General features: G+C 58.9%; 1 protein-coding gene and 1 non-coding gene across 4 annotated transcripts in view; both read left to right on the forward strand.

Annotated features, from left to right (window-relative positions):
- The window catches only part of LOC119089470 (putative nuclear hormone receptor HR3), a 75,436-nt gene that overhangs the window by 18,347 nt on the left and 33,851 nt on the right, over window positions 1–23,238 (forward strand). The window contains exons 1-2 of one of the 3 annotated variants that reach the window (XM_037212181.1): window positions 12,920–13,218; window positions 20,688–20,735. The exons of 1 other annotated variant lie outside the window; for it this stretch is intronic. In XM_037212181.1, the coding sequence (XP_037068076.1) occupies window positions 13,140–13,218; window positions 20,688–20,735 (127 nt within the window). In that variant the 5' untranslated portion in view covers window positions 12,920–13,139. Of the gene's footprint in view, window positions 1–12,919; window positions 13,219–20,687; window positions 20,736–23,238 lie in introns of those variants that run through there. One more of the 3 variants, XM_037212182.1, reaches the window with a different exon arrangement.
- TRNAE-UUC (transfer RNA glutamic acid (anticodon UUC)) lies at window positions 3,261–3,332 on the forward strand. The gene has a single exon. It is a non-coding gene; the product is annotated as a tRNA-Glu (tRNA).

The following is a 23,238-nucleotide window of genomic DNA, read 5'->3' on the forward strand; positions in this document are numbered from 1 at the left end:
ATGCGGCGTGATGCGTACTCACCGAGCTCCGATTCCCTCAGAACATCCTGGATACGTCCTTCCTCCGAAGGCGTTTTCGTTTTATCATTATGCACCCGTCGGTCATTTGACATTTGCGGTACTTTACGATATGGTCGCATGAGACCAACGTAGAATGACGAATTGGTACATGATGACGAAACCAAAACGTTTCCAGCTTAAAGCTAACCGGCTATTTTGACAGGCCTTGGAGATAACTGCACGACTTTCACCCCGGCCGTTCTCTGGTGGTCGCCATTTTCCATGCGGATTAGAATAAGATAATTGCGGAATGCGGGAGGACAACAGAGTAACATTTTTAAGTGCTTACGTAGGTGGGTGCTGGCGTCGGCCGATGCAGACGTTGTGGAGGCTGACGGTCGTGTGTCAGACTGCGGCGTTCGATAGCCGCGTACGCTGCTGCCTATAAACGCGATCGTTGTTGGCGGATGGTGAAATGGCTAATTGCTATTACGACAATAGCCAATTATTAGTAATTAGCTTGCTTACCAACTAAGAATATCAATTAAGCCATTGTTTTGTTACCGTCCATGTCTGCTCTGCCATTAGGCCCTTGCAATGTCGGTGGACCCAGGTGCTCGCTGGCAGCGGGCGCCTGAACCAGAGCCTGGTCTGCAGCACTACAACCAATCCTTTTTCGACCGGGGCCAGCCCGCCCCCTCCGTTCGTTCTCTAACCGTCCCCGTTTGTTGCAGGTAAGCGGCTGACCTGACCCCCGACACCTTCGTCGGGGTCCCACTGCCAGACGCCACCGCCGATCAGCACCTGGTCAGCACCTGATCAGCCCCGGTCAGCCCCCGGCCAAGTCCCGGTCAGCCACCCCCTCCCCCTCTACCCCACTATCGGTACCGGGGCTCCTCTCCGGAGCCGGGCCGCGCGCTGATTACGTCCAATGTTTGATCAATGCGCCGTGATTGCCGCGGCGACGTCTCCGCGCCGGCGGGAGGTGTGGGGCCACACGCCGAGGTCGCCCGCGCACGACCGATGGCGCGGCCCGAGCTCGCGCTGGGCTGAGAGCGGCCCGAGCTCGCGCTGGGCTGCAGCGCAGCCCCAGACCGCAGCTGGTGCGTGGCAGCCGAGTATGCGGCGGTTAGAGGAGCGCAGACACATGGTGTGGGCGATATTGTTTGGCGTCCGCTGACGCTGGCTCCGGACAGGACGTCGGTGTGGTGTCGTAGGATCCCAGCTTCGGGTGCGGACTAATAAGGGTTCGAAGTTTTCGTGAGGAGCTATTTTTTCGTGAAGTGTGTTCAGCATTTTGTATTGCTTAAATAGGTCCATGCTCGTGCTTCTTTGAAATCACTCGTATCCAAGCGCTTTAGTATAAAATGCGCTACCACGTCTTACAGTACGAGCGTTAATAATCATGGACTAAATCTGTAATGCACTTTGCCTTCGTCCTCCCTGAACAGCAATTTGGCGGCCCGTGTTGCTCAAAGCAACATACCGAAGCAACAGCTTTTGTCCGCCGCTCGCCATCTCGGCGCTGGAGACGGTATTTTAAGACTACGCAACAGGCGCCGGAGGCGTCGCCCGGCCGCTGCTGCAGTGGGACCGGCTTACACAACGGCACGGCCATTTAGCCGGCCTTTCTCATCGCGGTTATGCGTTGTTAGCGTCGGCGAACCGCTGCCCCAACGCCCAGCTGGCGCTCCTCTGGGGGCGGGTGGCGGCGCGGAGGCACGCAGCCGGCGGACGCGTCTCTCAGAATGGCAGGAACGGCTTGGGACGGAGCAGCGGTCCTGAACGCAGTCGATGCTTTCTATTTTTCTTTTCTCCCTGCCCTGCTGTCCCTTCCTCTCCGTTTGGTCCGCCGACGAGGAGGAGAGGCTTTTTGCGAGTGATTCTGAGACGTGGAATCGAATACGCAATGATCTCCACCGCAAAGGACTGACACTGATACCGTTTTCACCGTTGTAATGAACGAGTTACGTCTATGCAAAGCCACGAGCCTATGTTAGCAATGCAAGGTTATCCTTTCCTGGGTTTACTCGGGACGTTTTTATCATAATTATTCGCGTATTGCAATGCTCTGTTTCCCAAGTAACGACAAGGACGTTCTCAAGAACGGCGGGGGATTGGTTGGTACCGGGCCATGGTCCCCTAACAAAATGTATACATGCGTAAATATAAGTGCAAATGCATGCATTTAGTCATCGAGATAAGCACCCAGAAATATGTAGATTGAAAGCAGGTGTCGCTGTTGTATGCTATGCAGAAAATTTCCGGACCTACAACGCACTGAAAAATATTTTCACCAAATAAGAATTAGGTTGTACATCGTACCTTGCGAATCCTTGCCTGCGTTCTTGTTAAACAGCATGAATCCCAACAGCTCAAGCAGTTGATGTGCCTCTCACCTTTTGGTTTTCTACCACAACCGAAACAGGGCCGAAGTGAGTCCATCTGAGCTACCGTGATACGGAGTGACTTAGGTTATGCCCAGAGTATCTACTTTGCACTTTTCCATTGACCAACGCCCCATGCCCATGCTTACAATCACACGTTGCGCCGGCATGGGCGCGCTAAAGATCCGTAGATTGTAGTAGGAAGCGGGTTTTTTTTCAAACACCCGATGACTCTTTAATGATTCGATAAATATATGCATGGTTTGAGGTTCGAGCGTTGTCTTTGGGGACGTTGACGGATGTTTCCTTTTCTTTTGGAAGGGCTTTTGACCCTTTTGTGTGTGTCGTTCCATGCTACACTCGACCAGGTTGACTTAAATTTGGATAAAGACACTGAAATTAGCCGAAACCTACGTATTTTGGGGAAATCTGGTCTAGGTCCATTGATGAATGTTGCGAGGCTTCACACTTATGTTAATAGTGAAGCAAACATTACAGGAAGGCCGGTTACTCCCAAGGAAATGCACAACAAAAGCTCTACATACACGCGCTGCTGCTGGTATGGTTTTTGTCGCTATATGCGTTCTCAAAACAACCTTCGTAGATCGGGAAAATCACCCTACGCCATTGGCAGATTGAAGTGGGGAAGAGACAACGAAAACATGGCCCAAGACGGACGAAGTAAAGTTGTTTTCCCAGTCATCATTGACCGGCGCGAAACGTTTGGATTTGGCCTTCAAAGCTTGATGCTGGAATTGCTTTTGGTTGCTGCCTAGGCTGTGAATGTATGATTTTCCATTGGTATTAAAAATATAGATGCAAGTGCAAATGGCCAGTAGCATGATATCGATTTATAGCTGGCGACCGCGGCCGTCCCATGTGGTCTAGTGGCTAGGATATCTGGCTTTCACCCAGAAGGCCCGGGTTCGATTCCCGGCATGGGAGAGCTTTTTCAAAAGTTAAGAATGCCAAGGGCGTGTGCGACATCACGGGTGTACTTTGAATGAATGCAGGTCACTGTTTTCTCCACATATATCAGTTGCAGAGTGTATCAGTGACCTTTTCAATCTGTTCCGCAAATAAAAGACCATTTCTTTAACTGTGTTACTTATTTTTGCATCCCTGCATCTCGCCCCCCAGGCCCCAGGACTATCTTGTCCGTTAGCAGGTGTTTATGACTTTACCATATTTAATGCGCAAAGTCCCGGGAAAGGAGATACCCTTTGTAGATCAGCTGGTTGAGGCGGAGGTATAAATCTTGCGCGAAGTGCACCATGCTTGACAGCTTGTTTTTTGGACGTTTTCTGTGTTCCCGTTGAAGTGGAGCTTCAGCTGAAGTTGGCCCTTTGCATAGAGTCGTTTTTGGAATGCCAAAACCATGACAAAGAATGGTCCAACACATTTCGAATCCTTTTTTTGGAATTTATGCCTTCCGAATGTTGTAATGCAATTGATGTTGGAACATTTTGCATTTTTCGTTGCAGCTACTGCAACTCTATTTTTCCTGATCATTGTGCCGTTACAACGTCTATTAATCTGAACATTATACAGGCAGGGCTGCATGGTGGCGGTTCACGTAAATCCCTGCAATGAGTGGGCAGTTTTCGGTCACTTTACCCCAAGAAGAACTGGATATTTGACTGTGATGTGCTAACTAATTTGTAATGTTTCACTTCTATTTCACGCTGTATATCTTACGATTGGTTACTACTTCTTTCACATGTTCGCTTGGCCCAAAGATAACGTAAGCTGCTACGTGCATTTGCGAGGAACGTTATACATATGGATAAGTCAGTAGTAAAAGCCTTATTCCGTCGTAGAAAACCCAGGAGATGGAAAAATACATGCGGTGATATTTCGGCAACATACCTTTTTCGAAACGGATATCAACGGTAAATTCGAAATTGTCTGCCGGTCGTACTCGATTTTTCAGTTGTTTTTTGTAACACCGGACCACAGTTGTTGTAGTTCACCAACATTTCAAAATCGCGGTGAATTTTGTGAATCTGCCGCCTCCGTGGTCTTGGGGAAAGATGCTGAACTCGTAATCCAGCGGTACTGGGTACGAGTCCCAGAGTGGGCGCATTGTTTGACCCGACTGAAAAGGAAAGGCCAGCTGGCAACTGGCCAACAAGTTTCAACCGAGACCCGAGGCGGCCGTGTCGCAGCATTGTGCGGCACGTAAAACCCTCCGCATCCCTGTCTGGCAAAACGGCGGAGGCAAAATTAGCTGTTGAACTGGACGGCAGCTTGGGTGGTGGGTTTGGGGTACACGCAACAAGCTATGCTTAGCAGGTACTCTGAATCCGAAATCACCCTTACAAACCATTCGGAATAAATTTTAAAAAAATCTAGCGAAACATTAATCTTCAATAACTTCCCGTGACGAACCCGATGTTGGCGAAGTAAATTCATTCCAGGCATTGATTTAGATGGCCAAAACTCGCAAGGCGACAGTGCCCATCAGCCCCTGGTTCCGTATCTCAGATCCCGTGCACGGCACACACCTGCACACGTGGCAAGCGTCCAGGCCCCATACTGTACACACACACGCCTTACATGCGGTGCTGTGCTTCACGCGTCCCTGCCGGTCCAGGTCACTGCACTGGGCCATGCCAACCTATCTTTCTTCGCTAGGGTCCGCGCGGTGCCTTATTGATAGAGGTCATACTCCCTGTCATTGACAAATGCGTTCTAATTATACGTTCCCACCACGATAAGAACGGAATGGCAACGGAATCTGGCTATCCCATATTTGGTTGGAAGCAGATCTGAGTTATGCTGACGCACCTGCGTGGAAAGCGGAGTCAAATAAAAAGCCTCAGGGACGCCCATCCTTCAGGTGCTTCGGCGAGCGCACGTGACCGACTGTGTGAAAGGAGGAGCTGTCATGGCTGAATGGCTGGCAGTGCTGTCTGTCTGCCATCACACACACAGACACACACACATACACATGTCAACCAGCGGCCCAGCCGTGCTTTTCCCGGATTCGCTGCGGCATGTTCTGGCACGTATCTTCGCTGGCCATGCGCGTCTGTAACGGAGTTAAGGTTAAATGAGGGCGCACGAGTGGTGGGGATGTGACGACTTTGAGATAGCGAGCGCTTCGCGAAGTTTTCACAAACATTGACGTGTTCGGGCACAAGCGATAAGAGTGAGCTCTGCAACACAAGCCTGCCAGCCAAGCACATGCAGCTCCAAACGGTTTGACGCATGCGGTCCGCCACGTCAACAGGTTTGAGGCCAAATTAGACCGAAACTTTGCTGCGTTTGCGGCGAACTACTGCAATGCAGGTCGGGTGAAATGCTCATGGCAGGTCAGTTCACAAAGCCACTTCGTCACTGCTTAACATCACGTCACTGCGTCACAACATCAAACGCCACTGCGTCACAAACTAGACCAACCTGGCTCCGACCTGAATGTGACCTGATCCCGACGTGAACCCGACTTCAACATGACCCGGACCTGGACCTGGACCAGATGTGCACTCAGCCTCGGACCGGGAGCCAGGCCGAACAGAGACGCGGACCGGGACCGCGACCAGACCCGACCCAGACGCGGACCCGGTCCGGACACGGCCTCTGACGCCGCCCAGACCCGCTGCACGCGCTTGCCGGGCTGCGTGTGGCCGCTCTGAATGCATAATTCATGTCGGGAGCGGGTGAGTGCCGACGGTCCAGGCTACCTCCGAGCTCCGTGCACTGCCCGGAAAACACCACTTGGCTCATGGTAATGGAAGAGCGGCTCATACTTAAAGGCGTCGGGGTCCTTCTGCGCTCTCAAGAGTGTACACGCGGTATCATTTAATTCATATCGGATTACAGTACTATATACCTACTTTGTTAACAACCGTAGACCTACGCTAGTTGCGTGGCAGCGTGCACCGCTGAGGGCCAGTCAAGACCGTACGTATCGCAGCACTCAGCTCCCTGCATCGCAGCTCTGGACACGGGCAGCTGCTGGCGCTGGAGCTGCAGTGCTGGCCCACAGGTAACCCGTCGGAGGGCAGGGGCGGGACCTGTCAGCTGGCCTGGGAACGGCAGCAGCGCGCAGCAACTCTCGCTGTCCGTCCGAGCGACGGCACCATGCCTATTGCCGGACGGGCAAGTAGCGGCGGCAGTTTTTGTTGAGCAGTTTGCACGTGCTTTTTGTGACGCCTCCATTTGCGCAGCAGCTTTTTGCGGGCGACCGCTCAATGCTCGCGTTCATCTCCCGCGCAAGAATGGACGTGCGCTGAATGGATGGACCGTGCGCTGTCCTGATAGGAGTTTTGCAATCGGAAGTCTGCCCTCCAGGGGCCTCGGTGTCCGGGATGGAGCGAGCGAGGACAAGCGCGGTGATGCGCTGGTCTGAATTGCCGCCGATTCAGGGGAAAACGTAATATCGGCGCGAACACGAGAAGGCCACAGTTCTTTGACGAAGCCGTCTGAGCCCTTTTACAGACGTGCGGCGCCGGCGTTGCCAATGCCGATAGCCTTGAGCGAGGCATGATTTGAGTTGGTTCTCGGAGCTCTTGACATGCGTACCGCTTGCGTGCGCACGCACATCAGTCCAACACGCAGCGCGCGATAGATTCTGCTGGCTGCAGGCGCAGACATTCTTTAGCTGGCATCGGCTCGTCCGAATTCCTGCCCTCACCGCAGGCCATTAACACTCGTATCTGTATGCAATTACACGATCGGTATTGCCGGCGAAACGGTGCATACCATATATCGGTGGAATGTTCGCTTGTTTGATGCGCGTTAGTCTGCCTTATCGCCATATGTGTTGAAATTCTGGCCTTAACATCCGTCCGCACTTCGGCCCGCTCGGTCCGGGCAATAAGCCCGCGATCTAAAGCTGGTCCAGATGGCGTTGCCTGCCCTCTTCATCTGCAGTTTTCGTCGCGATTGCACGAATTACGCGGCTATAAATCTTACCCTGCCTGTGGGATGTAGGTCAACGCTTGTTTTGCACCGGTTTTTATGCAACGCTGCCCGGCAAAAAGCCCTCTGGCCGCCATCTTGTTTTCCCTCCACTTAACAAAACAATTTACTGAGCGCCGAGTCGCGATGCGACGGAGATAGCCTGGGGGCGGTGTGGGAGGGGGGGGGGGGGGGGGGGGGGAGGGGAGAGCGCGTCGGAGCCCGGATTGGGAGGAGAGCGGGGAGAAGGTGTTGTGACTTGAAACCTGCTTCCGTGGAGCCATGCTGTCGTGATGTATGCAGCAAGTCATGTTAATCTTTGCGAGTCCCCAGCGAGTCATATTTCACTGGAGCGTCTCTGAGCGGTGATTTCATCTGCTTCATTTGTTGCACCTGGCGGTTCATCTATTTTCCGTGCGGCGTTCCGTGTGTGCGGTGCAGGATATCGCCGCAATATCGGCACGCTGCAGGCTGGTGACGGAATAATCTGCCACATGATGGCCCTGTCCCGTTTGTATCTTTTCTGTGCACTTCATTGGGTGTCTGTGCGGTGCCCGTGACTCACATGGAATCAAAGCTAAGCTCAGTGATTGAGGTGAAGGATTCTAGCCCTACGCCGCCGTTGAGCATAGGCTGAACGGCGGTCATTGCCGGTCGCGCTGCGCCCTGTACCGAACTGTGCTGTATATGCCGGGCGGACAGTGCACCGGCGCCGCCGGACGGCACGCGCTCACGCTGGACTGACGTTGCCGTCACCCCCACCATCTCCGACACCGTCTGCCGCTCCGTGCTCTCGGCCCGAGTGTGGGTGTCGCCTCAGTCGCGCAGCCCGGCCAGGGTGGGCCCAGGCGTCCCGCGGCGGTCGAGTGCTGATGTCAGGAGCGGCGTGCACATACTCGTGAGTAGGGATGCAGGGACTGCTGTGGAGCAGCGTCATCGCTCAATGTAAGCAACACCGAGTGAAGGGGGTCTGCGCCTGAACGTCTCATTTGGGAAGTGTGTCAAGGTGCCGCCGTCATTCTATAGATGATTAGAGGCCGTAACTTTGTTTGCACATGCCGCAGTGCATTCAGGACGGGAAGTTGAACGCACGTGCGATGAAAGATAGAAACGGAGGGGGATATGACTGAAGAGGACGTAACGAGCGGGTCATGAACCTGAAAGTTTCTGGAACCCTGCACTAGGCTGCTCGCTGCAAATCGCTGACGCAGATAATACATCACTTTCAGGCTTGTTGTCTGCTGGGAGTATACAGAATAGGTCTGCTATGTGGTAATTTTTGCGCTTTTGCTGTTTAAATTTGTTGTGCCGTCTGTAACTTTTGCGTTTAGAATGAGTTTAACAGTAGTACCAAAGGAATGGGCAGGGCATGACACGATTCTGCGTATTTAACCCAAAATGTTTTCCGATAGATCTCGTTTCGTCGAGAGCTTAGTAGAGTACGTCACTTTCAACGTTCAGTAATAAACTCTACATGTTTGTGAGGCTGTCGCCCAACCCCTCTCTCCCACCTACTATCATGAAGCGCCTCGTCGCCAACTGCCGTGGTCGCATGACGTTTTTCTCCCCACCAATCACTGCCACCCTACAGTCGCGCCGAGACGTCGGGGTCGCCCCGTCCAGCGGTCCGAGCCGAGCCGAGCCAAGCGGAACACTAGGCACGCCCGTTCTCTGCGAGTTTCGCTGCTCGAGCCGCTGTGCGAAGGCGGTCTTCGCCCAGTAGCTAGACCTCGCCCCCTCCCTCCCCTTGACCCCGCATTGTCTGGGCGTTTCACTGTTCAAGCCTCGTGCTGAGGCAGGCTTCTTAGCTGGTATCGTGAGCGGCGGATTTTCTTGGCGTCTTCTTTGCTGGTAACCTGAAGGGTTTGTCGTGCTGCCTGCCAAGTGGATGCCAGAGACGGCTGAGGTGGAACCCATGGGTCCCCCAAGCGGATTTCATGATACCTCACGTTTGGGTGTCGGAGATGGATGTCTCGTGCCCAGCGTCCCCAAAGTGGACATCACTATCCCTCTCGGGTGTGTGTTAGAGACGGCTGGGTGAGGCCCATGGGTCCCCCGAGCGGACCTCATGGTCCCTTACGGGGGGGGGGGGAATCTTGCGGCGATCTCCGGATTCCTAGTCTGATGATCGATCCCGTCGGTGCGTCAGCCGTCCATGAACACTCACCCAGTGCTCTCCAGCAGCTGGGCGGGACGGCAGCCCGCCAGCCGCGCCGCCGCCCCGCCGGGGACGGCTGCTGCTGCCTGGGCATGGCCTACCCGCCGGGCTCCGCTGGCGCAAAGACGACGGACGCCGCACGGCACCCATCCGCGGCCAGGTCCTGGTAGGTCCCAGAGCGCGCCCGACTCTCACGGGCCAAACCGCCGGCGTTGCGCAAGCGCGGCCCGGCGCGGCGGCCAGGTCCGCCTCGACGACGTCCGTGCCGCAGCCGGGGATCACCGCCACCAGGATGCGCGGCGGACCGCGGGGCCCGGCAGGCCGGCCGCTCTGAGCCCGGTCACGGCGCAGATCGCGGTCGTGAGAAGCCGACGCCGGCGCCGGGGTCGTCCAGCAGCCCGGCCGCTGGACGACCGCGCCGCTCGCCGGCGGAGGTCCGCGCCGCTCCCCGGTGGAGGTCTGCGCCGCTCCCTAGCGGAGGTCCGCGCCACTTCCCGCCAGAGGTCCGCGCCGTTCCCCGGCGGAGGTCCGCGCCGCTCCCCGGCAGAGGTCCGCGCCGCTCCCCAGCGGAGGTCCGCGCCGCTCCCCGGTGAAGGTCCGCGCCGCTGCCCAGCGGAGGTCCGCGCCGCTCCCCGGCGGAGGTCTGTGCCGCTCCCCGGCGGAGGTCCGCGCCGCTCCCGGGCGGAGGTCCCGCGGGCGGTGTGGCGGCCAGGACTCGGGCTCCACTCCTCCTGCCGAAGGGCGCCCGTCGGACGGGTCTAGCTGACGTGTCAGCACGCAAGGGCACGGTGGTCTCGTTCGCCGCCGATGTCCCGCGGCTGTCGCGTCGAGAGCGAGAGCGGCTCTCGGCGGGACTGGGCGAGGAATGCTGTGGTGATGACATCCCGGCGCGGAGTCCATCTCACGACACGGCCGCTGCGCCGTGGGATCATCTTAACAGGATTACGGGCAGCGTGCTTGGAGCGGTAAGCTCGGCTTATCGACGCTGACACATGCTTGCAACTGTAATGATTTGAGCCATTCCCTGACACTGTTGCCAGTGAAACGAACGAAATACATGCTGAAGTTGCGTACGGCGTGCAGTCTACGCCAGTCCAATCATATTCAAGTTGATTCAAGTCGGTCCCAAGCGCTCCTTACGCCCGGCTTCTCCCAAGGCTTCGTTGCCTTCGACCCGGATCCGCGCCGTCTGGCACTGGGAGCCGTGGGCCAGTGGCGAAGCACAGCTCCGACACGCACACAGCGACCTAGTTATACGAAATATACAGGTGGATGACCGGACATTCCAAGAAACGTATGCATCGCACGCCTCGCACGATTGAATGGCGTGAACAGCACGCTCCGTCGCGCTTAGGGGGAGAACAGAGTGGTGGTGTGTCCTTCATGTGACCGAATTGCCTCGCTGGCAACCATTTGTTTAAAACAGAAGAGTGTAACAACAATTGCACGTTGATCAACGCCCGGTGCGCGTTAATGCTTGTTAGAAGACTAAGTTTGAAGTTCGTGTGGTTACTCACGGCAGCTACTGTTAATTTTGGACCACCTTCCCTGGTCGATTTCATTCGCACTGACATCTATTTTTACTGGCAGTTGGGGACCAGATAGTCGCCGCAGTAATTTAGAGAGGAGATAAATGGATTTCTGGTGATGGTGCAGCAGCTTTGAGTTGAAACTCGGAGTTGGTCGCATATTTCGGCTTGCAGTTCATGACTTTAATGAAACGTCGACTCGTGGAGCTCGGTAGGGCCTACGCCTCATCGTCTTGGCTTTAGATGCCCTTACGAACGGCGGCGATGGTCAAATAAATGCAAGGTTGAGTAAAATACTCGCGGGTCTCAGATCTGAAGACTTAAGTTCCTTGCCTTTCCCGTGTGTGTGTGTGTGTGTGCGTGTGTGTGTGTACAAAGTGACTGTGATGTTTATGAGCACACATCTCGCCGGAGTGCATAGTGACAGTGCTGGTGAAATCTCTCCAGAGTTGGGAGCAGGCAAGCTGCGCTTTTTCCCTTCTTCCCACGCAACTCAATAGGGTTAATGTCATTTTTGCATGAGGTCTGTTCTTGGGGGGGGGGGGGGAGGGGGGAGGCTGTCCCCCTAATCCACTGTTCGCTCAGGGAGGAATGCTTGAAAGTGGGGGCCCCATGCTCACTGTGTGAGCCACAGTAAGAAAATTCACTACATCACGCGAACCACCCACCCATCCCTTGGGGCTACCGTTCTCTTACAACAGCCGGATTATCCCCGGCTCAGCCTGCATGTTTCCCACGGCTGGCGGTTAGATTGCTTCACTGGACCCACCTCTAAGACCGTTTCGAAAACGACGTCGGCTGCTCTGAAGGATGCGCCAGCCGGATGCGCCGCCTGGTAACGACCCGTTCAAACCCCCGCGCGCCAGGCGTGTCGAGAACCATGCGCACGGACAGGTGTGCGTGGCGGCTTCATCGACTACTGTCGAGCATTGCATGCGACGCTTGGGGCCGTCCAGCACGCCTCCACCACGCCAAATATGCTGTCGATCCCGTGCAAAAATGAAGACAATGGGCGGTCGTTACGGCCACTTGCTGACCGCTTAGTTGACGAGCAAATCGATCTTGTCACATGGTGTGCTAGAGCGCGCCAGTGTGAGGTATGGTGTTCTTCTTACATATGTCTGCTTCATACATTACCCTGAACATGGTGTCGTCCAGTCTTGGTTTTATGGATGCTGCGCGTCCTTTTAGTTTCGCGCCCAGCTCTTTTGATAGCGGATAAGCATGTAAAAAGGGGCCATCGCAGCCTGGTTTGGTCCTGGGGTGGACGCGGAATTGAGCGGAGGAATCGGAGGCAGTCGGCCGTGCTGTGACTGTCATGAAATAGACCGAACACCAGCCGGGGCTGCGGGGCGGCGCCGGCTGGGGCAAAGCCCAGATGCGGCGGCAAAGTAAACAGAGTCGCCCTCATGACGTGGTACGACACGGCTACAACTCCCTGCTGTGCGGACAGCTCATAAAAATGTTTGCTGCACAGAGGTGCAATCAGCTTTGTTGGTGTCGCGCCTGCTTCAAACATGAAACCACATTGGGTAAGCTCGTGCAGGGGATTTGTGGACTGTTAGTTCACGACCAGGCTCCACTTGTGGTTCTCGTCTACGTCTCCCCCCCCCCCCCCCCCCATAGATCGCAGTTATCTAGCGGTCTCGCCTCGTCTCTGCCGCTACCAACATGTGTTCCTCACCTGTCGGCCCGGCGCGTGATACTCTGCGACCCGACCCTCACCCCGCCCCCTCCCTCATGACCCGGCAACTCCCAGGTCGGCCGGATCGCCGCGGGCGGCGCGGTGGCCTCCCCCCGCGGCCAGCGAATGGACCGGCCCGCGCGCAGGGCCAGCCGGTCGGCCGCCGGCCGCGCGGGCCAGTCGAGTTTTGGTCGGTGGGTTGGACGGGGGAGGGGCTCTGTGCACCCGAGGGCAGCGAACCCGCGCGCGCGCGCTGTCGGAGCACGTGACCGGCCCGAGGCGATGGCGCCGCCCGGGGCCGCCGGTCGGCCGCGCCGCGTCGTGACCCAGCAGTGTGAGGTCGGCACGTGACCCGGGTCAGCTGGCGACAACCGGGTGTGATGGCACGCCCTTAGTGACCCGGCGGAGGGCGATCTCTGAGGCGTCGTGTGACCCGGTCAGCGTGGGCGGGTGTGACGCCGGGCCAGACCGGCAGGATGTATCCCGGCATGACCTGGCACCACGCGACGAGCATCGAGCACGCGCAGGCCAGCAACGCGGCCAGGTCGATGAAAGGTCAGTATCGGCCGCGCCGCCAGCAGTGCTGCTCGCATCATGGATGTCGCCAGTGGCTTACAAACACGACGCAACGCTTTGAATTCGCCTGCCGTCCTCAGAGATTCGTACATCGTCCTGTTGCGGCACGCGAAATGTTGTTACGTCACTCAGCTGTCGTTCATTCATGTGGCTTTCTCAGCAAACGTCACGGACTAACCGCGGAACGGCCAGCGGATTGGTGGACGGTCCCGCAAGCCCGAGGTAAACTGCGTCTCCGGGCAAACAGTGACCTCGCATTAGAGCGCCTCCAGCGGGGGGGGGGGGGGGTCTCCCAGCAGCGGCTTTCATTTCTGTTGCTGGGTGGGCTGATACCACGGGTGATGCCGAATTTTATACGTTCCAAATGGGCGCATTTCTGTCGGATGTTCCATGCTACGTGCCGGTGCTCGTTATGATTACATTCAAAGGAAAATACCGTAGCCGTCCCTGAAAACGGACGCTGCCGTACGCCCAATAACGCGTTGCTCTTTCATCTAATTATCCATGGGTAGTCAAGGGATCTGAATCTGAATGGGCCAATAAATCTCACTGTTCCCCGGCCTGGAGAACGTCATGCTGGACCCCCGCCGGCGGCCGCCCCAGGTGGTGGGTTTTGTGACATATCGCCGCACCATGTGACCCTAATCCGGCGGCGTTTGGGGACGCAGGGGAGTCTGGTTTGTGCGGGAGGGGAGTGGCAGCGGTCCATAAATGGAGATCGCCGCGATAATACGGTAGTGTTGTGGCGGGACTGCCGTAATTTTAGCACAGCTGTTGCGGCCGGAGCGCCGTGGTTTGGAGTCCCGTCCGTCGCGGCAGGGCGGGCTTAACTTCGCGATCACGCCGGTGACGTCAGAGGCAGGCGATTTAAACGGACACGGGGCGGCCTTGCAGGCTACACCGCGGAGGAGCTGGCCAAGGTGTGTGACCAGCGGCGGCTCCAACCGTACGGCGCTCGCCTGCAAACCGGCGGGCGGGGCCGATACCCGCGGGGCAGGCGGCACCGGGCCCCCCTCAGTCTCCCATGCAGCGGCGTCGGCCGTCTCACGTCTCAGCTACGGGAGCAGCAGCGCGATGTTTGGAAATGCTCAATGGATGCGTCACCAGGTCTGATGCCACCGCTGCGCCCGATGACCGGGGCGGGCCGTGTGGTCCGTGCGCCCAGCGGCCAGGGGGTGAGGGTTCGCTCGGCTGACATCAGGCGCTCGCCTGTCGCGCCATGCGCTGCCCTGCCCTGCCCCGCCGTGCCCTGCCCTGCTCTGCCCGCTGGGGCCCGCGCCGCGTCACGTGGGCCTCCAGCGCGCCGGCCGATACGGGGCCGCCCGACCGCGGTCTCCTCCGCTGTTGAGATAGCTCGAAGTGACGGGCGCAGACCGGAAAGGTCAGTGACCGGATCGGCAAGTCGTCGTGTGAGGTGGCATCGCGGGGGGGGGGGGGGGCGGGGGCGCCGCTAGGCCACCAGCTAGGTGCGCCACAATCAGCCGGAGCTGACCCTCGTGAGGGGCTGGTGAGCTGACCCTCGTGAGGGGCTGGCGAGCTGACCTTCGTGAAGGGCTTGTGAGCAGACCCTCCTGAGGGGCTTTTGACAAGGATGCGGATGAGCGGGGACCGCAGGTGAAGCAGCCACCGGTCACCGCGTTCCTGTGTCGGCCAGGAGAGATCAAGGATGGCCAACTCAAACGTCGCGTCTGATGCCGATCGGGACGAGAAAGCAGAGGGGCTTTGAAAATAAAGGCGTTTGAGAGGCTATATCACGAGTCAGTGAATCGTTAACTTATCTTGCTGGAATTATGTATGCGAACCTGTTCAGGACTAGGCCAAACGTGGATGGCCATTCCCCGAGCTATCTCGCCCGGTGTGAGAGATCGTATAGGCTTGGCATTGTCGTTACTTTCACTAAATCGGCTAACACTTGTCTCAACTTCATCTTACGAGGTACGCCAACAGCGAGCGCTGCGTTTGACTCCTCCGGCCAAATCTACCGCCCATCGCTCCGACTCCAAATTCGCTAAGGACCCCGCGTTCGTCTCGTCCTGAGAACCCCCGCCATGAGTACACAGGCGGCGCCGGCGGCGAAAGGCAGAGTGGCGGGGCGCCGCGGCCGCTCTGTCGCAACCGCCGCGCAAAACACGCGCCGAAGCCGCGACACTTTCGTCGGCGGCCGCGCGGCAGTGGCGGACGCAGGAGCAGCGGTGGCGAGGGGAGGGCAGGGACCCCCGTCCGCCCGCCCCGCGGCGGCGGGTCGGCAGCCGCCGGCGGCGATCTGGGTCGTCGCGCTGATGCAGGTCCGGCCCGCCCGCACCGGGCGGCGTCGCCGGCGGCGCGGGCGGCGGCCGAAGCCATGACGAGGCAGGCGGGCCGGCGCGCGCGGCGGCCGGCGCCGGTGCGCCGCTTGCCATGGACAACGGTTTGGTGCCTACGCCTGATGAGAGAGAGGGGGAAGGGGGGGGGGGGCGTTGGATTAGCGCCGGTGTCCTTGCGGCCGCGCCGAGTTCGCCTCTCAAACGAGCCGTCCGGCGGCGGCGGCGTTCAGAAAGCCGGCCGATCCCGCCATGTTTTCTGATGAGTCTATCATGTAACTGGGCCAGATGACGTCGTGCCGGCTCATCTGCCCATCCGCGGCCCGATTATCGCCGTCATCAGAGGCGATAGGATCAGGCCGACAGGCCGGTCCGAGGCACGTGCGCCGCCTCTGCGCCGGGCGAGGCCGGCCGAACGAAAGTGAATTCCCTCCCCGGGTCGGCTGCACCGCCTCCAGTCGCCGAGGAGGGCGTCGCAGCGCAGAATGCCGGCCGGCTGGACGGCTTTCGCAGGTGCGCGCGGCACCAGCAACGCTGGCGCCGGCACCCAAGGCCTCGTTGCGGCGCCGGCCCCCGTTTAAAGCGATCGCGGTCTAGCGCCACGCTCGCCTCCCGTTGTGAAGGCCTCCCGCGGAGTATGACGCTTCATGGGTGTGCCGGGCCCTTTGTCGCCATGACGGGCCCCCGGGCTTTTGCGAAACGCCACCGGCCGCGCCTCCCGATGTAGCAACAAACTGGCCTGCATCCTTTCGGACGTGGGCACAGCGCCTGGCAACGCTCCGCAGCCAGCAGCCGAAGAGAGCGGGAAAAGCGAACTCGCCACAGTGGGGGAGGAAAAGGTTAGACTACACGACCATGGAATTCAGTTCCAGGTAGCAATCGAGACATACCTCCTGGCGGTTTGCCTCTGTGCTACGTACCCTCTGCACCCGTGTATCCGCTACTCATTGTGACGAACCCTTCACTCCCCTGTGTCTGCCGCCTTGTACCCTGCACTCTTTCGCGTTTGTCGCCTTGTACCCTGCACCCCCGTGTCCGCCTTCTGGTGCCCTGCACTCCTGTGTATCCGCCGCATCGTAACCTGCGCTCCCGTGTGTTCGCTGCAAGTCTGGCAGTTCCGGCTCGGCCGAGCGTTGTCCGTGGCGATAGTGCCGGGTATGGAGCCAGGTCTCTGCTCGTATCGGTGCGCCCACAGCGCCGGGATATGGAGCCAGGTCTCTGCGCGTATCGGTCCGCCCACAGCGCTGGGTATGGAGCCAGGTCTCTGCGCGTATCGGTCCGCCCACAGCAGGTCTGTGCTCGTATCGGTCCACCCACAGCGCCGGGTATGGAGCCAGGTCTCTGCGCGTATCGGTCCACCCACAGCGCCGGGTATGGAGCCAGGTCTCTGCGCGTATCGGTCCACCCACAGCGCTGGGTATGGAGCCAGGTCTCTGCGCGTATCGGTCCACCCACAGCGCCGGGTATGGAGCCAGGTCTCTGCGCGTATCGGTCCGCCCGCAGCGCCGGGCATGGAGCCAGGTCTCTGCGCGTATCGGTCCGCCCGCAGCGCCGGGTATGGAGCCAGGTCTCTGCGCGTATCGGTCCGCCCGCAGCGCCGGGCATGGAGCCAGGTCTCTGTGCGTATCGGTCCGCTCACAGCGCTGGGTATGGAGCCAGGTCTCTGCGCGTATCGGTCCGCCCACAGCGCTGGGTATGGAGCCAGGTCTCTGCGCGTATCGGTCCGCCCGCAGCGCCGGGCATGGAGCCAGGTCTCTGCGCGTATCGGTCCACCCACAGCGCCGGGTATGGAGCCAGGTCTCTGCGCGTATCGGTCCGCCCGCAGCGCCGGGTATGGAGCCAGGTCTCTGCGCGTATCGGTCCGCCCACAGCGCCGGGTATGGAGCCAGGTCTCTGCGCGTATCGGTCCGCCCGCAGCGCCGGGTATGGAGCCAGGTCTCTGCGCGTATCGGTCCGCCCGCAGCGCCGGGTATGGAGCCAGGTCTCTGCGCGTATCGGTCCGCCCGCATCGCCGGGCATGGAGCCAGGTCTCTGCGCGTATCGGTCCGCCCGCAGCGCCGGGCGCGCTCGGCTCAGGTGGCGGGCCGCGTGCGCTATCGTGAGTTAGCGGGCAGCGGCAGCCTTGGCGTCATGTCGTGGCGTCTGCTGATGGCCGATAAACCGCGGCCGACAGGACGCCACCGGAGATGTGGGGGTCGCCCGGCTGGAAAATCCACTCCGGCGAAAACAACGCTTACGTTTCACAAGATTTAGAGCTTGCAGCCGGGCTGTGGCCTGGGACAACAATTTTGACCGTGACCCGGCGGTCCAGCTGAAGGCAGCAACGCACGGCGTCGGTACGGTTCGTACAGAGCTCGGTTTTTGTGATTGATGGGTCATCGGTGAAGCCATTTTGCCTCCTCTGATGTGTATGTATCCTTCCTTATGATTTTTGGACCCCCTGGCTGATCCCAATAATGTTATGTCCATTTTGGAACTCCCACACAACAGGATATGCCGTCCGAGTTCGGCTGCCCTCGAGCCGCTTCCTTTTATCTAATTTAGCCATTAGGCTTACTTTACTGTAACTCTCGGCTCTCAGACAACTCTCGTGATGGTAACACCAAACCATATGACAATCTGCCAATTTTCTGAGTCCCTACGTGCCCACGCCAATTCATTAGCATCTACTGTGCACACGTGTCAGCCACAAATGACATCTTCCTTGTACTGATTTCAGTCCTTGGCCATAACCTGTCGCGGATTCACGCATTCCACAGCCATGTCAGGCTTTGTATAAACTACCCATGTCAGGCATGGGTAGCAGCTGTTTTGCACAACTTTCCGTCCTATGACGCGCGCGGGGCCAGTAAGTTGACACTTCATACTTATCCGTATAAGTCCAGTGTTAGTTCCCCCGTGCCAACGTAAGTCTGGAGACGGCTGACATGTTCACGTGACAAACCCAAGACTAGCGACTCTGGGATGCCCACGTCACACTCTTGGCGGTTCCCGTGTGCCCACGCCAGTGGCATAATGGCTGGCGTCTACCCATGTCAGCCTGTAATGGCTCCCGCGCACGCATGCCAGCATGCAACGGCTCCCATGTGGCCATGTCAGCCCGTAACGGCTCCCATGCAAACATGCCAGCCTGAAACTGCTTCCATGTGCCCATGCCAGCCTGTAACAACCCCTGTGTATGCACACCAGCCTTCAATGGCTCCCATGTGTCCATGTCAACCCGCAATAGCTCCCATGTACCCATGTCAGTCCATGATGACTCCTATGCGTCCATGTCAGCCTGTGCCGACTTCCATGTGCCCATGCCATCTCAGGATGACTGCCATGTGCCCATGCCAGCCCATGATGGCTCCCATGTACTCATGTCAGTCCATAATGGGCTTCCATGTGCCCATGTTAGCCCGTGATGGCTTCCGCGTGCCCACGTCAGCCCGTGACCGCCCCGTCTACCTACGCCAGCCCATAACAGCTCCCATGTACACATGTCGGCCTTAAACGGCTTCCATGTACTCATGTCAGCTATGATGGCTCTCATGTACCCATGTCAGCCGTGACGACTCCTATGTGCCCGGCTGCGGGCGGCCCGGACCGTGGCGCCGGCGCCGGTGAAGGTAGAGCCAGGCCCGCTGCTGGGACCAGCAGCCACCCGGCCGCTCTGTGACGCAACACCGCGTGAAAGTGGGTCACAGAGTGCATTCACCAAAGACGGAACGCCGCGCATACTAACGGTCAGGCGGCGCCGAAAAACGTGCAACTCGGACGGGTGTCCACAACAACGCCGGCGGCGTCGGCGGTGCCTCCTGCGCAGTCCCGGTGGCCATGATTTGGGACCGCGTTCTGGCCTGGTCCCGTTCAGGGGTGGGGAGGGGCAGGGGGAGGGTGGAGGCGTACGCGGGGGCGTGACATGACACGGCCCTGGCGCCCGGACTTTGAACTCGCGGCGGAGTCACCACGGCCGGCAACGCGTTTGCGGTCTGGTATTTCTGGCTGCGTGATGCGTTTGGCTCAGTAAAGAGAAAAAACGCCGAGGTTTTTTGCGCTGACTCGGGCATGAGTTACGTCACCTACAGTGATCCGTTAAGCGCCATGGTTGGATATAGAATACCCAGCGCAGGGAGACGCGGAGGGCCCGCTGGTTCCACACACGGCAAGAGCGTACTGTTACATGCCGTGTGACGGGAGGCATGCCTGTAAGTCACAGTAAGACGAATGTCGGATTGGGAGGAAAGCCACGATGCTCTGTGGACAGGCTCGTGACGTCCCATACCTTGCTTGGCCGGCTCCGGACCGTTTTTTCTTCCTCTGGATTAGCTGCTCTCTGCGCACGCTCCGTAGCCACCAAGCGTCGTCCAGACGGACCGGACCAGCGGACCAGCGGGTTCATCGGGGACCGGAGCCAGCTGCCGCACGTACACTCGCCCAACTGGTGTCGCCGGTCCGGCACGGAGGGGGGGGGGGGGGGGACCGGACCGAACCGGTCAGAATCCAAAGCTGGTCACGGCGGAGCTATTTCTACGCCAGAGGGATCATGTGCTAGCTCACAGCCATTTACAGCGAATCCAACTGGACCGTTGTCCAGCCGTGTCGTGACGCGGTCCTGGTGAGGGACGCGTCGTAGTCGTCCGCGTTCGCCCCGCCCCTGCAGACCGCCTCGCCCGGGCACGAGTGCGGGTCGGGTCGGGTCGGGTCGGGTCGGGTCGGGTCGGGTCGGGTCGGGTCGGGTCGGGTCGGGTCGGGTCGGGTCGGGTCGGGTCGGGTCGGGTCGGGTCGGGTCGGGTCGGGTCGGGTCGGGTCGGGTCGGGTCGGGTCGGGTCGGGTCGGGTCGGGCGGGCCGGGTCGGGTCGGGTCGGGTCGGGTCGGGTCGGGTCGGGTCGGGTCGGGTGGTGCGGTCCAGCGGGAGAACGCTCGCGCGCGCGAGACGCGGGCCGGCTCGCGAGTGGCAGCGAGCGCCGAGACTACGAGATCGAGACGACATTGGGCGCGGCCACCGACCCGCAGTCCAGCCCGCTCGAGGACCGCGCGCCTAGCTCCGTGACGTTTGCTGAAAGCTGTGTAGAGCCTTGCCCCGCTGTCCAGCACTTCTTCGTTTGACTTTGACTTTTGTTTGCGTTTGCGCACGGTCTCACTTGTTACCTGTTTCTTTTCTAGCTGATTATTTGATGCCGCAAACCCTGCAGCAAGTCAACCATCCAAAAAGTCAGTTGTTCGTCTTATTTTTTTTCTATCCGTCATCTTCTTTCTGTCCTTACTAACACATTGTATTTCTTCTGCATGCCTCCTTTGGGAAGTGGAGGGAGGGCGCGGTGCTGGCTTGATATGGCTTGCTCTGCTTGTCTCCATATGTGCTGGAACTTACCATGCGACCATGCGTACTTGCTTGCTATGTCAGCATATGTATTTGCTCACGTGGTGGTGGTTGACCGTGGATGTATTGACTCCTGTGATATTTCACAATGTCCGTTTGATGATGCCCACTGCTCAAGCGGACGTCAAATGCACTGGTCACCTCGGTTTCAAAGTGTCTTTCTTTCAATGTGTCAGTCACTTTCTACCAATTTTGCCCGGACATGTGTCCCAACATTCTCTGTAGTTGGCCTCGACATCCAAAGGCATAGCCAGGAAGGAGAGGGGGGGGGGGGGCGACCCCCTCCGTAAGGCCCGAATTTTCCTTTGTCACCATAGATGGCTCCTGACAGAAGGTTGGAAATCGGTGTGATGCCTGCTCACTAACCTCGGGCCCTCCCTAAAGAAAACCCAGGCTGTGCCCATGATGATATCTTAAACTATCTTAACATCACCACCGAACATCAAAACCCTCATATTTTAGAGGGATGTGGTTTTCGGTTGCACTCCCTGGTACTCTACGTACGTGGCCCCGCACACGCCGTACTGTCTCTTGTCACTTGTTCTCGTTCCATTTCGAAAAGTCGACCCCCACTCCATGGCTCGATGACCGTTGTCCGGTCAGCGTCCGGCAGTCGTGCCATGTCGCACGTTCCTTGCTTCCGTCCCCCGTCCACGCACGCTGTCACCAGTGCTCTCCCTGCTCCCGCCCACATGTGTTTGTTCGCCCGAGTTCGGCGTATTCACCCCGGCAGTCGCTCCCGCTGGCCGCCGTCCCCCAGGCTCGTGCCCCCGTGTCCCGTCTTCGCCGCTCTCCCGTGTCCCGTGTCCGACATCACGCGCTTCTCGTTCCTCTCACGTCAGCGGATTCCGGGATCCTCCGTGACCCCGTCCCGGCGGCCCCAGCCGTGGGTCTTTCCCGCTCCTCTGCGGCGCGCGGTCGACCCTCCCCGCTGCTCACCTGTTGACGAGATGTCGCGGGGTCTCCCCCACCGAGCCCATCCCCCATGCCGTCCGCCGCCCCTTCCGTGTTTTTTGTGCGTCCCTCGGCCGGCGTCGCTAATGAGAGACGGGATCGGCCCGTCCAGCGAGGCGGACGCCACACCGGTCTCTCAGGGGACGCCCGGCCGCGTGCCTCCGCGCGAGCGTGGGAGCCGGCGGCAGGTGCGCGGACCCGGACGCGCAGCGCTCGTCGCAACATAACGGCGCGAGGAACGCCGCTCAATTACCGGCGGTGGCTGCGCAACGCAGCTGATCAGGCCGAGCTCGCTCCATCACCGCAGGCCGATTAGCGTGAGCGCCTTGCGCAACGCGGCGTGAGGCGACTTCGAACTGACTTTGGTACTTCACGGCGCCTGCAAGTAAAATTCGGCGCGTCGTCACACCTCTCTCGTAATCCGTCGGTTGCCATGGGGAGAGGAGAAAGCTTATCGCATCGATCAGAGCACGACGAATGCTCCGCGATCAGAGATGCCGGCGATCGGCTTCGGTATGCGTTACGAGTGGCACGATCAGCTCACTTGTCTTCGGTCTTGTTAGTCACTGGGCTTGAAGGGCGCGTCAACTGCATTCGTTACTCGCGCCCGTTTCCGGTCAGGATTCTCCATGGTCACATTTATGGTATTGGATCCGGGGCCAAAATGACGACATCACCATTCTGGCTATGGTGAGTACAAACGTTTGACAGTTAGTCCATTCTTTACAATTTATTTTGAAAGGCTGGAATGTAAGGCTGGAATGGGACCTGCACACCTTGGTTCCATTTTACGCCCGTGCTGGGATATAAGGGGGACCCACATGAAATACAGTTGAGGCCGCAATGTAAACCAAGCTGTGTAATTGGCTCCGCGTGCCATATCAAAATTGCTCTCACACATCCATCCCCCCATCCGAACACGGGTCAGTGACCTATCTGCCGGAGCTGAGCCGTACGTGGGCCGCCTCGGGTCGCGTCACTGATCCCGCGCCCGTGTCCAGCCCACGAGCGTTGCTCAACACGGCCGCGTCGCCACCCGGCGGCCTCGGGCCCGAGCCGGCCCGGCGACGCCGCCGCCTCGACTCGCGCGCTCACCGACGCCGCACGCCGCTGTTAGTGCCGGGCGTGGAGCGGCTGTCCAAGGGCGGGGACACCTCTGGAAGTGCGAGCGACCACCAAGAAGTGTTTCTTATTTAGTGAACAATTGTGTCCGCCCCCTCCCGTGCGAGTCCGGCGGTCTTGGCCGCACTTCAATGGAGATGATAGGGGAGGGGGGAGGGGTACTGGTGAGCGGCCTCCCCAGCGTCGTCGTTCGTGCGCCCCTGCGTCGCGCCATTAACGCCGCATCCGTGTGGGGCCTGGCCGCGATGGCGGACGTCC

This window comes from Pollicipes pollicipes, unplaced genomic scaffold, assembly GCF_011947565.3.
Source record: "Pollicipes pollicipes isolate AB1234 unplaced genomic scaffold, Ppol_2.1 Scaffold_3087;HRSCAF=3621_pilon_pilon_pilon, whole genome shotgun sequence".
Taxonomy (NCBI): domain Eukaryota; kingdom Metazoa; phylum Arthropoda; class Thecostraca; order Pollicipedomorpha; family Pollicipedidae; genus Pollicipes; species Pollicipes pollicipes.